We start from the raw sequence: 16,891 nt of genomic DNA on the forward strand, positions 1-16,891 counted from the left end.
GGCTAGATCTGACGGCAGACTGAGTTGCTGATTGTACATCCCTATTTGCAGGGTTGCAGGGCATGGGCATATGCTTGGGCATGGAGACTGCCTCACTGGTACACGTGGCCCCTCTTGGTATGATGTGTGAAGAAGCTGGAGGCTGGAAGAGAAGAGGTCAGTTCAGGGACTCTGAGAATTCTAAATTTAAACCTGGCCTTCCAGATCATTATGAAAGATGATTTGTCAAGGTAGTAGAATAGAACATATTTTATATAATAGCTTATCTTGAATTATCATACGTTTTAAATGTTTAGACAGATGGTATATGGGCCTCTGATAGCCATACTCTTTCCCTGGCTCAACAAATTTAAGGCCAGACCTGATAACAGTGTACAGGCATAATAGGGTATAGTGCAAGGAAAAGCATATTTTAGCTGGGCTTAAGAAGTCAGATTTCCCTGACTCCTTTGTGGGAGATGAGAGGATAAATGGTGCAAGTTTCAAGGCACCATATTAATATGTATGAGACACTTTCCTGGATTTGTCAGAGATAAGAGAAATTACACGGAGAAGTCAACAATTCAGTTATTTTAATAGTAATGGTTTCAATGTGATTTTGAAAAGCTTCCTGAATATGGAAGAATTTTAGAGTGTGGAAAGGACCTTAGCGATCATGTAATAAAATTTATTCACTTAACTGATAAGAAAACAGAGGTCATGACAGTCACAAAGCTAGTGAATAGCAGACAATTTCAAGCCCTGTGCTCTATGTCTACTCTTCACCAATGCTACTTTTTCATGAAGACTTCTGCTGCCAGTCAATTCCAATTACAACATTTTCACTTGCTTTCACCATTATATCTTAAAGGAAGTAATACTTTCATCACTTTTAAAATTTTGAGTCACCTAAACATAACTCTGTAAACCAATATCTAATTTTGACCCCAACAAATTCTAAAAAAAAAGGGGGAAACAGGATAAAAAAATTCCAACTTCCCCGAGATCACAATAGTCAGTATTCTTGAAAGTTTACTTTTAACTGTTGCCTAGAAGGTTACAGGAAACCTAGTACGTCTTTTAGAACCCATAAAACATCGTCTTACTGATCGTCTCCTGCTTTGACTACTTTTATTTTAACATCTATTACTTTGGACTTAGATGTAAGATCTTATGGTTAAAGTAAAATCGTGCTCCTTGTTACGGTTGCAACCACATTACTGTAACCCATCTTCTCAAATTCCTTATCTTCTAAGCTAAAAATCAAAACATGCACACAAAACATCGAGGCTTCAGGGTGCTAAGCGCTAAAACACAAAAACCTGGACAAGTCTTGCTTTTCAAAAAACCTATAAATGTCGCTAACGGATTTTTCTTAACAAGTCTGAATTATAATTATATTAAAACTTTTATGCTAGTAACAACAGTTAAAAATTGTCCAAACAATAGAAGAATCTTACCTTCCAGCTCGAAAGTAATGCGAAAGTTCTAGGCTTGCACGAAGATACCACCCTCAAAGCTTAGGGGTGACAATCAGCAAAGGTAACATTATCTTGTCACCACACCAAGTGTTGTTTAGCCCCTCCCGTCAATCGGCTACTGCCAAACAGAAGGAAAGACTTAATTGCCGGCATAATTTTCTTCTCTGAGCTAAGTATCTCCAAAATCCGGCTTTTTGAGCGCTCTGAAGGAGGGAGGGACCAATGTGGCTTCGTGTACATGGAAGAGAAAGTAGTAAAAGTTAAGCCAAAGTCGTCGAGGCAGACCTGGGTTGGGGCAGATTTGGGGGTCTGGGGTAGAGATTCTCCCCGGACACCTACGAGGCACCCGAGTTTCAAGTTACAGTTGAAGGACCCTCTCCTAGTAGCTAGCTCTGCCACTTGCCGCGCCCCGCCGAGTTCCATCTCCAGAGATTCCCGCTTGGAGATCCCGCCCCCTCGCCTCTAGTTTCGCGCCTTCGACTGGTTCTTGGAGGGATCCTTCACCGCGGCTCGCCCAATGGAGGGCCCGGCCGATAGCCCGGTCACCCCGCCCCTTCCCCGCCCCTTCCCCGCCCCTCTCAGCTCGCCCGCCTCTACCCCGCGCCCGGGAGCCAAGAAGAGTAAATACAACAGGAGCGCAAAATGGCGGAGTCGCCGAGCGCACTGCATTACGCCGCTGCTGCCGCCGCCGCTGCCCCCGCGGAGAAAGAACCATTTGGCAAGCTGCAGCCTCCCTCCCGGGACCCGCCGTGTTCATTGTCCGCCAAGAAGATTCGGACTGAGGAGAAGAAGGCGCCGCGAAGAGTGAACGGGGAAGGAGGCAGCGGCGGGAACAGCAGGCAGCCGCAGCTGCAGCCGCCGCCGCCGCCGCCAGCGGCACCTTCGCCTCACAGCTGTGGCAGCCCCGCGTCTTGGAGCTTCGCTGCTCTGTCTGCTGCCCACTCGTCGTCCTGTTCCCGGAGTAGTTTCTCTTTCTCCGCTGGCTTGGCCGCCACCTCCTCAGCCTCCGCTTCTCAGCCGGTGCCGCGCAAACTGCTGGTCCCTTCTACGATGCTGCACGCTCAGTCTCACCATCTCCTGCTACCGGCCGCTGCCTCCTCCGGCAACGCCAAGCAGCGCAGATCCAAGGAGAAGCGGGAGAAGGAGAGGCGGAGGCACGGCCTCGGCGCGGCGGGCGAGGCCGGCGGGGCCGCTCGGGAGGAGAACGGGGAGGTGAAGCCGCTGCCTCGAGGTGGGTGCTGGCGCCGGGAGGAGGGGAGGGGAGAGGAGAAAAGCGGGAGGCTTCGGGGACCCCCTAGTCGCCTCGGGTCCCGCGGGCTCCCTGTGGGGCCCGGGAAGGGGGAGCGCGAGGGCCGCGTGCGCCATACTGGAGGGGGCGGGAGGCATCCCCTTCGCAGCGAGCGATTTTGCAGTCCCTGTGGGGACAGGAAATGGAGCCTGTAATTTCGGTCGCAGCGAAGGGAATGGCTGAAACTCTTCTTTTCCATATCCTTTCTGCCTCTTAGCTAATGCACTGCAGGATTTGTAGAATTCGTTCTAGAGGATCCGCCTTAGGTGTGTTTGGCTATGGGAGATGGGAGGGAACGGAATGGGGGAAGGGTTTGGTCGTGTAAAAGATGCTTGATTGATTACTTAGACAATTTAGATGTGACCACGGGAATTCATATTTGTGACACAGCCTCCAACACCAGAAAATCCTGTCAAAAAATGGGGGTGTGTAGAGCATTGGCGTCAGCGAGAAGCTACCATAGGCCTGAGCTTTTCATCCCTATTAGGGAAATGAGGTAGTGTGCAGGGCCCTGAGTGTGCTGTTTCATAAGGTACCCTCCCTTCACCCCCCTCTCCTGCTCTGCTCCATTATTCTTAAGTGTTTTGAGTAGTCCTGTTTGAAATACCACCCTTCAAAAAGAATTTTCAGCCATATTCTTTTTCCTGCAGCAAATGATAAAACCGGGAGCTTTGATATTTTTTTGTCCGGGTCAAGTGGCTGAAAAATGTTTTAGCTTCAGAAAAGGGCAAATTCTTAAAGCGTCCTTTTCAGGCATGGCTAGACAGTTTTCTTTTCAAATGTAGACTAGTAATGTTATTTTCAGGAAGTATTTCTTTAAAATACGCGGTCATACCTTTTTAGCTGTTGGTGTACAGTGAACTGACATTGATACCACATGGAGACCCGTTGAAAATTAGATCTGTATGTGATCAAAGGCTTAATGCTGATAATGTTTATTATAATATATTGCTGTATAGTGTCAAAGACTTTTCTCATTTTGTAGGAAAAAATGACAAGCAGTTTTAGGATTGCTGACAGGATGGTAGTTTAGATCATGAAAAATCTCTATGCTTGAACTGGAATGATTTATTTTCACATTTTTAAAAATGCTGCACTTGAGTATATGGCAACAGTGTTACTTCTTCCTTGCTGTTTTGTCTCTAGCAAATGTTTGACCTCTAAACCCAGCCATCAGATTCTCTGGGCCTTGTAAAGATCTCTCAACTTTCTTTGGAGGGTGTTACTTCTAGGAACGTGGTTTTGAAAATGAGATTTATACTATTACTCGGGAATTTTAGATGGTTCATATTTTAAAGATTGTTTTAATGACTGGACTGCGCATGTAAAAACTTAAAAGTTGAGTGCCTGGAAGTCTGTCTATATGCAGCTCAGTATCAGTTTTGTTATTTATGGAGTGTAAACAGCATATTTGCCCTTCTTAAATTCTTTAAATGAGGAAGTAAATGTGGCTATAACATTGTTCTTGAGACCAGAGTATAGTGCAATGGCTGAAAATAAATAGCATATTTGTAAAATTCTAACTTAAAATATGGAGCACATGATGGTTTTTAAAGGAAAATTTTAAGAGAATTTTTTATAGCCTTTAAAATTACATTTAGAATCCTTCTTTTAAGGTCCACCACTTACATTATTAACCCTGAATACAAGCAGTGATAGCTTTTACATTTAAGATGCTTTAGCTCTGGATTATGTGGAGAATGTGTTTTTTGGTTACCTATGATTTTGTGAGTGGTGACTAGATATTAACACTATAGGAAGATTTTCATTTTTTTCCGACAGAAATGTATTGTCTTGAGGAAAAACAAAATAAAAAAAAAAAGGATGGCTTTTCAGCATCTTAATGGTAAATTTAATAGTGAAAATCTTGCCCTCTCAATTTAAGTACTCATATCCTAATGTTTGGATTAAACTGAATTGAGGTCCTATTTTCATCAATGAAGAAGATTTTTAAGCAACCATTATAATAAAACAAATACTTTATACATGTCTTGGTTATCAATATAGTTGCAAATATGCAAGTCCTAATTTGTAGTACAGTTCTCATTGAACATTGAGTTTTTTGTACAAATCTTAGTGAATGCATGACCAAGTGTCTTTAGATACATACTTCTCTAGCGTTCCTTTAACTTGGCTGTACATGGGATAGTTCAGTAACTCCTCAATTATCCATAGCTCATTCACTTAGCAATCTGACTCAGAATCAGAAGTTAGCTATTAAGACATTAAAGCGAGAAAAATAGTTCCTCCTCCCCTCCAAAATAGACCCAAAAGACTTGGCCCCCCAAATCAATTGATTAAAGCACCTGCAGTTATTTACAGTGTTTTCTTTCTTTTTTTTTTTTTAAGTCCGTAGTACTGAATTAGGTACCATTTTTACATTAGGAACCATTGTAACAGGAATATTTGGCTTAAATGAGAGCATGTATAAAAGGGACTGGTGGGGCATTTAGTAAATGTTATTTGGATTTGAAGCATGGTTATTTGTTTTTTAATCCATAGCAAATTAAAATGTGAGTCGCTCCTGATAGAGGAAGGATCATTGATAGTAGAAATGAAAGTTAAGGGTGATGAACAAGAGAATTACATTTAGTAAAGGGCTAATGCCCACATACCTAAAACCTCTGAGGCCATCTTGGCAGTGCTGTAGCTGAGTTGCATAATAAGCCTAACTCGTGAAGTAAAAGTTAAATTTTGTCTCAGAAAATGCAAAACATTTTAGATTTTGTAAAATAGAAAATAACCAAATTTTGGTGCTTACAGTGGTAATCTCCAGAAGATTTCACAACCTATTTTCCTGTAAGGCAGAATAAATTATTGAACTGGTAAATGTGGAAAAATTAAAAATGGATATGTATTGAATGTACCCAACATTTAGAATTACATTATGGCAAATAAAACAGACAACATTAAATTATCAAAGTGCCTTAACTGATTTCAGGAAGCGGCAAATTCTATGTATCTCTTCTAATTGTTAATGCTTTTGCTTTGCATATGACTTTGGTTTTTCCTGTAGAATGACCCTGTGAAGTATCCAAGCATTTCACTGACTTTGGCTTTGAAAGTGTAGTTGCAGAATTTACCTCTAATGAAAAAGTAGAGGTGTCTCTTAGAACTGAATAATTGCACATTTTGAAGGATTGTTTATGTGAATATATCTCAATAAAATTGCATTTACAAAAAAAGAATTGAATAATTTGAGGAATGTGAATGTCAGTGATTATAAAGGGATTGGTGTTTGTATCTGAGGAGTTTTCAAACTATACTTTCTCCCATCTTTCTAATACTGTTATTCCACAATTTTAGGTTAAAATTCCGATTGTTCTTCATTATGACCAAATAATTGTTGTTGCTGAGACAATAGTTTACTATAATTTCATTTTCTTTATAACCTTTTGTTTTTCATGCCTCAGTTTGTCATTTGCTTAGTTTTCTCTGAGTTTCTGGCCACATTTTTCCGTACCCTCCAGCAGCTACATAAAATGCTTCTTAGTACAATTTTCTACATGGTCAAATGTGTCAGATAAATTTATCAGTTCCATTTGTTCCTGTAGACATCCCTTCTGAAGCCGTCTTTCCTGCTTCAGTCTGGATTATTTCCTCTGTAGGCCTGCTGCATAGGTATTATCTTGGGACTTCTCTTAGCTGGTAATTTCCTTCACTTTTGTTGAATCTCCTTCCTCTAGATTCCATGTCTTCCTTTTGGTATATTCCCTCATTTTGGTTTCCTCCAGTATACTCTGAAAGAGTGCATGGGAAGTATATATTTTTTGAGATTTTATTTTATCCTCATGCTTGACTGGCTGTTGAGAGATTTTTATATGACAAATAATTTTCCTGCAAAACTTTGAAGGCATTGTTCCATTAATGCTTGACATTGTTGATGTTGATGCTGAGAAGTCCATATGGGGGATTTCAGCCTTTTCACTGAGTTTTAAAAATTAAGCCTTTAAAAAAATTTTTATGAGGTCCAATTCTTCATTCTTCCATTATATCATGTTGTTCCTTTTTCATGGACGTGGCATCTTCTGTTACCTCTACAAGGGTGTTAATTGTATTTCTTTTAAGTGCTCCTTGCATTATTTCTGGTTCCTCTTTTATTTTTCTTTTTGTTTTGGTCTTTTTCTTTGTTTTGGGGGTCTTCTTTAGGTCTGTGAGATCCTTAGCAATTCGTTCATAATTAAGGGAAAGTTTCTAAAGCTGATTGAAAGCTCATTGGGCATGCGTGAGCAAGACTCAGTGACTGATGGACTCCCATGTTATTATCTTTATTTCTTTTCTATGGGTTGTGGGTAGGAAGGCTTTCAGTTTCTTCAGATAAATATCTTTTTTTCTGTTTCTTTCTGTGTGAGTGAGATGGTAGGGGGAAGGGGCTGGCAGAGCTAAATAGTTTAGATGTCTGGGTTTTATTTCTGAGTTGTGGAAGAAAGCTACAAGTCTTACCATTCAGTTTATATTTTCACTTACTCTCCCTGTTTTTATTCCAACATTTTACTTCTCCCCTCTTCAGTGTGGGATACCCCTGAGCTCAGAGCTATTCTAATTCAGTTTTTCCCAAGACCCATACCACTTGTTGTGGAAGTGTGGGGGTTTTCTGCCCTTTGCAGCCCTTTCTGGTGGTACTTGAAGGTAAATATGATTGTCATTATCTTTCTCTGGAAGTACTTAGGATAAACCCTCTTACCCTATGCTTAATCATTTATCAGTCCATCAGCTTTCTGTTGTTATACATGGTATTGCAGGTTACAGTTACAGTATCTCCTAGTTGCATCAAAGATGGAGTTTGTATTTCTAATTTTTTTCTCCCTATTGTTTGGGGGTAATTTTCAAGAGATCTTGACTATTTAGACTTATTTTGATTTGTTCTTATTTGTGTGACATTAGTCCATTTTCATCTGTTTAAATAGGGATGATGCCTTTGTTCACGGGATTGTGAGAATTATATGAACCTGGGATATTGTAGAAATTCCATAAGAGATGTTAATTCTCAACCTTTCTTTCCTACCTAGCACGTTGGAGATAGATTCAGTTTCACTGAATCCATAGCTAAGGTATAACCTGTATAATTTTCCCATGGTATCCTATTTTCTGGGAATTTCTGGTGGGTAAGAGTATGAACCATACTCAGTTTATATTTCAGACGTTTTAAGTAGATTATAGTAAATGTCATTAATTTTTACCATCCTCAAGTGAATTAAATTTTCAAATTATAAACTACTTAAAATAAGATAATGAAAAATAATGATACCGGTACTTAATTTTTATTAGAGTAAAAAGAATTATGATGAAATGTGGCTCATATAAAATCTTTTTGTATGTATGTGATAAGGGGCCTTCAATAATAAAAGTACATACTTAACTAGTAATTTTTATAATTTCAAGACATTTTCACTTTTGAAGGTATACTAAACTCTATTTTATTTTTTCTTGATTTATAGATTGAAAAAATTTAACTTTTTATTATTATTAATAATGCTTGTAGAATTTCAACAACATACATGTGTATAAATGAGTGAAATCTCCCCACCCTCCAAACTTTCTTTAGCAATTTGGTGTATATGTATAGATTAACTTTTATATTTTTTAGGTTAATTATCAGAAAAGTAGTTAATTTAGATAAGCAAACAAGAACCCCACAACATAATTGAAGCAGATACTTGTGAACTCAGGTATGTTTAGCCACATCAGCTTTGGAAGTAAAATATTGTGGTTTGGTGGGAGAAAGAAAAGGCATTTATTGAGTGTTTGTCATACGCCCTGGTAATATCTCATTATTTTTAGATTGATACTGAGTTTTTCTTAGATTACTCAGAGTTGTGAATTAATGTGTAAAGAATTTGGATCAGCTCCTTCGCTGCCTAAGTGTAAGTCAAACTTATACAATGCTAGTTAACTTAAGTTTTCCCTTTCGACTTTGATAAACAGGAAGAAGAAAGTAAAGAACTTGAAAAAATTTTCAAAGTTATTTCTTTTTTCCTAAGTTCTTATAAAAAATTTCAAGCATACAGAAAGGTTGAAAGAATAATGCAGTGATCCCTGTAGATTCCCTACCTAGTTTCAACAATTGATAATATTTTGTAACATTTATACTCTGAATTATTTGAAAGTACATCACAGACTTCATGACATTTCATCCTTAAATATTTCAGCCTGCATTTCCTAAAAATAAGGACATTCTACATAACCGCAACACTTTTAATACACTTAAGAAATTAATCATAGTCAGTCCATGTACAGATTGTTAGAATTATCCTAGTTCCCCAGTTGCCTCCAGACACACAGCATTTAGTTGTTATATCTATTTCATTTTTTAAAATATGAATTGTCCCACTTATTTTTTCATAAGACATTGACCTGTAATGTAATGGTTCATTTTTCTATTTACATTTAGCTTGTAATCTGTGGTTGAATATTTGTGAATATTCAATTCCCCAACTATCTTTTACCACATGGTTTTTTAGGCAATTGATGATCCCTGTCTGAATCACTCATTTCGTCATTAAAGGTTAAAGAATAATGCCAAATTATTTCTAAATATAAAATGAATTAGTTTGGGGGGTAGGGAATTCAGAATAAATTACTAAATCTGGTGTTCCAGTTTGTTAATGCTGCCGTTTTGCAAAATACCAGAAATGGCTTTTATAAAAGGAGGTTTATTTGGTTACACAGTTACAGTCATAAGGCCATAAAGTGTCAACAGTTGGATACCTTCACTGCAGGATGGTCAATGGCATCTGGAAAACCTCTGTTAGCTGGGAAGGCATGTGGCTGGCGTCTGCTCCAAGTTCTGATTTCAAAATGGCTTTCTCCTGGGATGTTCCTCTCTGGCCACAGCTCCTCTTCAAAATGTCACTCTCAGTTGCTCTTGGGGCGTTTGTCCTCTCTTAGCTTCTCCAGAGAAAGAGTCTGCTTTCAATGGCCATCTCCAAACTCTCTCATTTGCAGCTCCTCTCTCAGCTCCTGTGTGTTCTTCAAAGTGTTGCTCTTGGCTGTAACAAGCTCGCTCCTTCTTTCTGAGCTTATATAGTGCTCAAGTAAACTAATCAGGGCCCACACTGAATGGGCGGGGCCCCACCTCAATGGAATGTATTCAGTTGGAGTTATTGCCTGCAGTTGGGTGGGTCACATCTCCATGGAAACACTCAAAGAATTACAATCTAATCAACACTAATTCTGCCTACACAAGATTGCATCAAAGATAGTGGCATTTTGGGGGACATAGTACATTCAAACTGGGACATCTGAATTAAAATTTGGCAATCTAATCTGATTTTGAGTAGCAAGATAAATGATATAATTTAGTTGGTATGACCAGAATCTTATGGTAAATATGTTTCTTGAATTTTTTTTTTTTGAAATAATTTCAGTCTTCAGAAAAGTTACAAAAATAATACAGAATCATAGAACTCCATTGTACTCCCTACCCAGATACCCAGATTTACCAATTATTAGCATTTTGCCATTTTTGTTATATCATTTCCTTTATCTGTCATCATTTTCTAAACATTTGAGAGTAAGTTGCGTGTATCATGCTCTTCTGATTCTTAACACTTCCATGATCTTTTCCTGAGAACAAGGGCACATACTCATGCAACCACTTTAAGTACAGATTTCAAGTTTAAGAAACCTAACATTGATATGAGCATAGCGTCCATATTCCAATTTTATGATTTTTTTCCAAGTGTCCTTTTGGACATTTTCTCCATTATTAGATCCAATCCAGGATCATGTATTGCATTTAATTTTGGTCTCTCTCTCCCTCTTCTCTTAAATTGTGAAAACATATATGCAACAAAATATCCCATATTAATCACTCCCAAGCATAAAATTCAGTGGCATTAATCACATTCACAATGTTGTGTTACCTTTATCATCATCTATTACCAAAACTTTTCCTTCACCTCAAACAAACCCTGCACCCTTTATGCATTAAGTTGCTATTCCCCTTACCCTAACCCTGGTTTCCTGAACTCTTTCTCTGAGAATTTACATTTCTTTCTCTGATTCAGAACTTCATTCCTTTTTATGACTGAATATTCCATTATGTGTACATACCACATTTTGTTTATCCATTCATCTGTTGATGGACACTTTGAGTTGCTTTTATCTTTTGGCTCTTGTGAATAATGCTGCTATGGACATGAGTTTACAAATATCTGTTTGAGTCCCTGCTTTCAGTTTTTTGGAGTATGTACCTAGAAGTGGGATTGCCACGTCATACGGTGATTCCATGTTTAAGTTTTTGAGGAACTGTCAAATTGTTCTCCATAGAGCACAACAATGTGTGAGGGCTCCTATTTCTCCACATCCTTGTCAACACTTATTATTTTCCTTTTTTTAAGTAATAATCACTCGGGTGCTAAGTAATATCTCATTGTGATTTTGATTTGCATTTCTCTTATGGCTAATGATGTTGAGCATTTTTTCATGCACTTATCTGCTATTTCTATATCTTTTTTGGAGAAGGTTAAGTCTTTGGCCTGCTTTTTTTTTTAATTAAGATTTATTCACAGTCATCCAAAGTATACAATCAGTTGTTCACATTGCCATCATAAAGTTGTTCATTCATTACCCCGATTATTTTTTTAACATTATCCTTGTACCAGAAAAAGTGAAAATAATAAAAAAATAAGATTAAAAAAAAGAGAACACCCAGATCACCCCCCCCCTCCATTTTTCCTTTAGTTTTTTGCCCCCATTTTTCTACTCATCCATCCATGCACTGGATAACGGGGGGTATGATCCATAAGGCTTTCACAATCACATTGTCACCCCTTGTAAGCTACATTGTTATACAATCGTCTTCAACCTTCAAGACTACTGGGTTGTAGTTTGATAATTTCAGGTATTTACTACTAGCTATTCCAATTCGTTAAAACCTAAAAAGAGTTATCTATATTGTGTGTAAGAATGCCCACCAGAGTGACCTCTCGACTCCATTTGGAATCTCTCAGCCACTGAAACTTATTTCATTTCATTTCACATCCCCCTTTTGGTCAAGAAGATGTTCTCCATCCCATGATGCCGGGTCTAGATTCCTCCCCGGGAGTCATATTCAGCATTGCCAGAGAGATTTACACCCCTGGGTATCAGATTGCATGTAGAGGGGAGGGCCGTGATTTCACCTGTCAAGTTGGCTTAGCTAGAGAGAGAGGGCCATATCGGAACAACAAAGAGGGATTCAGGGGAGACTCTTAAGCACACTTTTAAGCAGGCCTAGCCTCTCCTTTGCAGTAACAGGCTTGTTAAAGGCAAGTCCCGTGATAGAGGGCTCCGCACATCAAACCACCAGTCCTCAATGTTTGTGAGAACATCAGCAACCATCCAGGTGAGGAAGCCCAACACCTCTGCATTTTCCCCCAGCTTTGCCCACTTTTAATTGTTGATTTGTAGGAGTTCTTTATATATTAATTCTTTATCAGGTATATAGTTTTCAGATACTTTCTCCCATTTTGTAGGTTGTCTTTTCACTTTCTTGACAGTCTCCTTTGCACAAACATTTTTAAGTTTTATCTGTTTTTATCTATTTTTTCTTTTGATGTCAAATCTAAGAATCCATTATTAAAGTCAAGGTTATTTGTTCCTTTCTTCTAAGAGAATATGGTTTTAGCTCTTACATTTAGGTCCTTGGTCTATTTTGAGTTAATTTTGTATATGGTGTGAGGTAGGGGTCCACTTTCCTTCCTTTGCGTGTGAAAGCCCAGTTTTCCCAGCATCATTTGTTGAATGGTCTTGGACTTCTTATGAAAAATCAGTTGACCTTTGATGTGTGGACTTATTTCTGGACTCGCAGTTCTTTTCCATTAGTCTATACGTCTGTATAGTTTTATGTATTGTCTTATGCAGTACCATATGTATAGTCTTATGCAGTACCATACTGTTTTGATTGCTATAGTTTTGTAATAAGTTTTAGATCAGTAACTGTGACTCCTACAACTTTGTTCTTCTTTTTCAAGATTGTTTTGGGTGTACAGGGTCCTTTGAGATTCCATATGAATTTGAGTACTGACTTCCATTTCTATAAAAAAGGTTGTTGGGATTTAGATAGGTATTGTGTTGTACCTGTAAATAGCTTTGGGTGCTGACATCTTAACAATGTTTACTGTTTCAGTCTATGAACATGGGATGTATTTTCATTCAGTTAGGTCTTTAATTTCTTTCAGCAATATTTATATAGCTTTCAATGTACTAGTCTTTCATTTCCTTGGTTAAATTTATTCGGAGTATTTTATTCTTATAGAATAAAATATTGTAAGTGGAATTCTCTTAATGTCCTTTTTGGATTGTTCATTTTATGTCTGTCCTTACCAGTAGTATCATGCTGTTTTGATTACTGTAGCTTTGCAGTAAGTTTGAGTTTGGGAAGTGTTGAGTCCTCCACATTTCTTGAATTCTGAATTCACCATAGTTTGAGTTTTGGAAGGCTACTTGTGGACTGCTTATAGTTAAAGTTCAGTTACATTTGGTAATCTATTACAATATTGATAACCTGGCCAAAAAAAAAAAAAAAACCTCAACCAATTTTTGAATATCTATAGATATACATTAATATGGTGTTCTAATTCAAAATTTATAATTCAGAATTATAATCTGTAATCCATAATGTCCTTTGTTGACTTTTATAATTTATAAAATTTATAAATGGTAACATAATTAAATAAATAAATATAAATTATATAAATATAATTTATGAAATTTATAATTCAAAATTATGATCTGTAATCCATAATGTCCTTTGTTGACTAATATAAATTGAATATGTGTCTGTATGAATTCTCACCAAACTAGATTATGTAAATTCCTTTAGAGTAGGATGCTCTTAGTCATCTTTTTATGACTCTTGTCTTGCACAAAGGCACTCAATGATTGATTTGAAGAAAAAAATATGCAATACTTTTTTGTTAAGAAATTAATTTTATTTACCCTTTTTTGTAAATCTAAGTAGCTATTTTTGTAAGCCTTTTTATAAAAAGGTTATGCATTTCTTTAGATATAATTTAATTGATAGACATTTTTCACTGTTTCTGCATGTGAAGCAGTGTTTTGGAATGCATATGCCCTTTGATCATTTTGGCCAAACCATTGATGAACTTTATACCTTAAGAGAAGAAATATTCACGATTATTCGGTTTTCTCATCTGAGGATATGAAAATACTAGAAATAGTAAGTTTTGTCAAGCTTCTTTTAGATGAGTTACAGGTGATGCAGTGACACATACTTTGGTGTAGAGAGTATAAGCTCCTTGAAGACAAAAACAATAGTAATTACAAAAGCAGTAACAGCCATAGCTAACAGAGAACTGTACTTAGCACTTTACAGGTATTTTTATTCAATACTTACAGCTCCTTTAATTAGATATTAGTCTTTTATAAAAGCTATAAAGAAGTAGTTTCTTTATAATAGCTTTTTATAGAAGGCACAGAAAATTTAAGTAACTTGCCCAAGGATATGAAATAAATGGTTAATCAAGGTTTTGGTTCTTTAGACAGCCTGACTTTAGATCCCGAGCTTCGAACCACTGTACAAACTTGGTCTTTTTGTTTTTAAATCTCCTTTATCCAGAATGGTAACTTGCATTGTGAGATTGTTTGCCAAATGAGTGACCTTGGCTTTGAAGGAAGAGTTGGATTTAGGTCATCAGAAATAGTGGAGAAAAGCTGGTTAGGCAGGGAGAATGGTATGAGCAAGAGTATAGAGACAAGAGTATGCATGGTATGTTCAGTGGTCTGTGAATAGAAACATTTGGCTGGGATTGAAGCTTTTGTATGAAGTTGGGAGATAGGTCAGTATGGCAGTTCAGAGCCTTCCACAGTCTCCTTTTTATTTGCCAGGATAAGGAGATCGGACTTTGCTGTGTGGGCAGTGGCAAGGCATTGGTTGTTTTTGTGGGGTAACAATACAGTCAGATTGGTATTTTAGGAATACTACTTTGGCAGCATTGTGTAGAATAGATTGGCTAAGAGGAGGATGGATTGATTGAGACAGTGATATTGGAAACTATTGAACAGTAAATGAAGTGATTTATTGGTAAAATGGTTGTAGACATATAACCCTATGTCCAAATAGATATATAACTCTTTTTGTTTATAACTCATTGTCTTCCTTACCCAAATTGTATCTATGTATCTATGTATCTCACTGCCATTCTGTCCAGTGGCTTAAGTTAGAAAACTGAATTCTACCATTTACTCTCATCCAACCTATCATCAATCTTGTCACTTTGAACTACTAACTATCTTTCATATCCATCTACTTCTCTCCATCCTCTTTACTACTGTCTTAATTCAAATTACCATTATCTCTTGCCTGGATTACTGTATAACTGCCTCCGTATTGGGTTCCCTACCTCAGAGCTTTCCTCCTTCAATTCATTGTTTGTGTTTTAGCCAGAGTGGTAACTCGAGATCTAAATGAGTATCTGATCATGACACCTTCCTGTTCATGGGATGATGTCTAAATTTCTTAAAATATCTTCCAAGGTTCTGGAGGATTATATCTTTGTTTATTGCTTCACCTTCTCCTCAGTGCTCCTCAGTGCGTAGAACTTTCTCTGCCTATTATCCTTCTGTCCTCAGGTCTACTCTTTCACTACATCTAGCTAATGCTTACTCATTTTTCAGGTCTCAACTTGAAACTGTGGCCTTTGCTACTCCCTGGACTAGGTTAGGTCTCCTTTCTATCTCCCCACATCACTCTGTACTCATAAAAAGATGAGTAAGCCTATACCTACTCTAAAGGAATTTATGTAATCTAGTGAGAATTCGTACAGACAAATAGTCAATTTATATTAGTCAACAAAGGACATTATGGATAATAGATTATAATTTTGAATTATACATAGCTCAAAACAACAACCAGTTTGTTATATCTGATGATTTTGTGGGTCAAGAATTTGCATAAGTCTGGCTGGCTAAGTCTTCTGATCCATGTGGTCTTGACTGGGGTTGCTTGATGGTATTCATTTGGCAGCAGGTCTGGTCTGTTCTGGAAGGTCTAAGATGATTTTATTCGTGTGCCTGTTGCCTTTGTCAGGGATGGATAGAAGCTGAACCAAGCCCCTCCCCCTTTCCATGTCATCATCTTAGGGCCTTTCCACATGCTCTCTTCAGTCAGGAAGTTGGATTTTTTAATTTGGTAGCTCAGGACTCTCTGAGAGTGTTCCAAGAGACTGGGCAGAAGCAACAAGTCTTCTTAGGAAGACTTAGCTTTGGAAGTCTGAACCAATTACTCTTTGTACATGTGTTATGGCACTTAATAAGTGCATTTGTTTTATAAACATTTCTTTTAGGGAGTAATCTAAATTGAATATTTAGAAGTAAAGATAAGATCCTATGAATGTACTCTATAAATTAGAATGTAGCAAGGTAAAATGATATTCTTTGCACAAAAGATCTTGAATGTGTTAACTGACCCAATTCAAAGCTGCTTGAGTCCATAGAGCATTTTGGGGAATTTGACTAAATATAGATACAGCCTCTATAGTGATGCTAGCTAAATACATAACTTCATAATTTATAACTTAAATTGGTTGTGTGAAAAAATATAATTAGGAATGTATAATGAGCAATGATTCCCACAGTTAAATAGACTCATATATGCTGTCATCGTTAACTCTATGATTTACTATTTGCATTGTAGAGTATAATTTAATTTAAAATATGATTATATAATGTGAACTTAGAGGTTTGGAATGTCTCGGGTTGTGAGTAAAAGAGTCACACTTGTTCTGAGAGCAGTAGTATAGGAATCAGTGACTTAGAGTGATTTAATTTTGTAACCTGGATACCATGTATAATGTCTCCCTACTTTGTGCCTTGGTTTTACAATCTAATGAGAAGAGAAGAAGTAGTTTTACTTCTTAGAGACAAATCTTACCTGGTAGGCTGGTGAGGAAAACCTGACGTGAACTTTTTTGTTGTGGCAGGAAAGGAGTCCAGATCACTTTATTATGTTAGCCTGGTTTGGTTTTCATATATGTATGCATGTCTTTTTGTTTCCCTCTTAATCTTTTTGCCTGTGCTTTTGTGACTGCTAGTGCTATACTATTTTACCACTCTAAATTCTACTACTTATATTTAATAATAATAGCTACATTGGTTGAGTGCCTATAATAGGTTGGACATATTATTAGGAATAATGCAT

At 37.4% G+C, this 16,891-nt stretch overlaps 1 protein-coding gene across 3 annotated transcripts in view; it reads left to right on the forward strand.

The window, feature by feature from the left end:
- Positions 1-2,078: 2,078 nt before the first annotated feature.
- The window catches only part of RSBN1L (round spermatid basic protein 1 like), a 94,527-nt gene continuing 79,714 nt past the window's right edge, over positions 2,079-16,891 (forward strand). For all 3 annotated transcript variants that reach the window (XM_037836499.1, XM_037836500.1, XM_037836498.1), the window contains exon 1: positions 2,079-2,691. In XM_037836499.1, coding sequence (XP_037692427.1) covers positions 2,103-2,691 — 589 coding nt within the window. In that variant the 5' untranslated portion in view covers positions 2,079-2,102. The remainder of the gene's footprint in view (positions 2,692-16,891) is intronic.

Source organism: Choloepus didactylus, chromosome 5, assembly GCF_015220235.1.
Source record: "Choloepus didactylus isolate mChoDid1 chromosome 5, mChoDid1.pri, whole genome shotgun sequence".
NCBI lineage: Eukaryota > Metazoa > Chordata > Mammalia > Pilosa > Megalonychidae > Choloepus > Choloepus didactylus.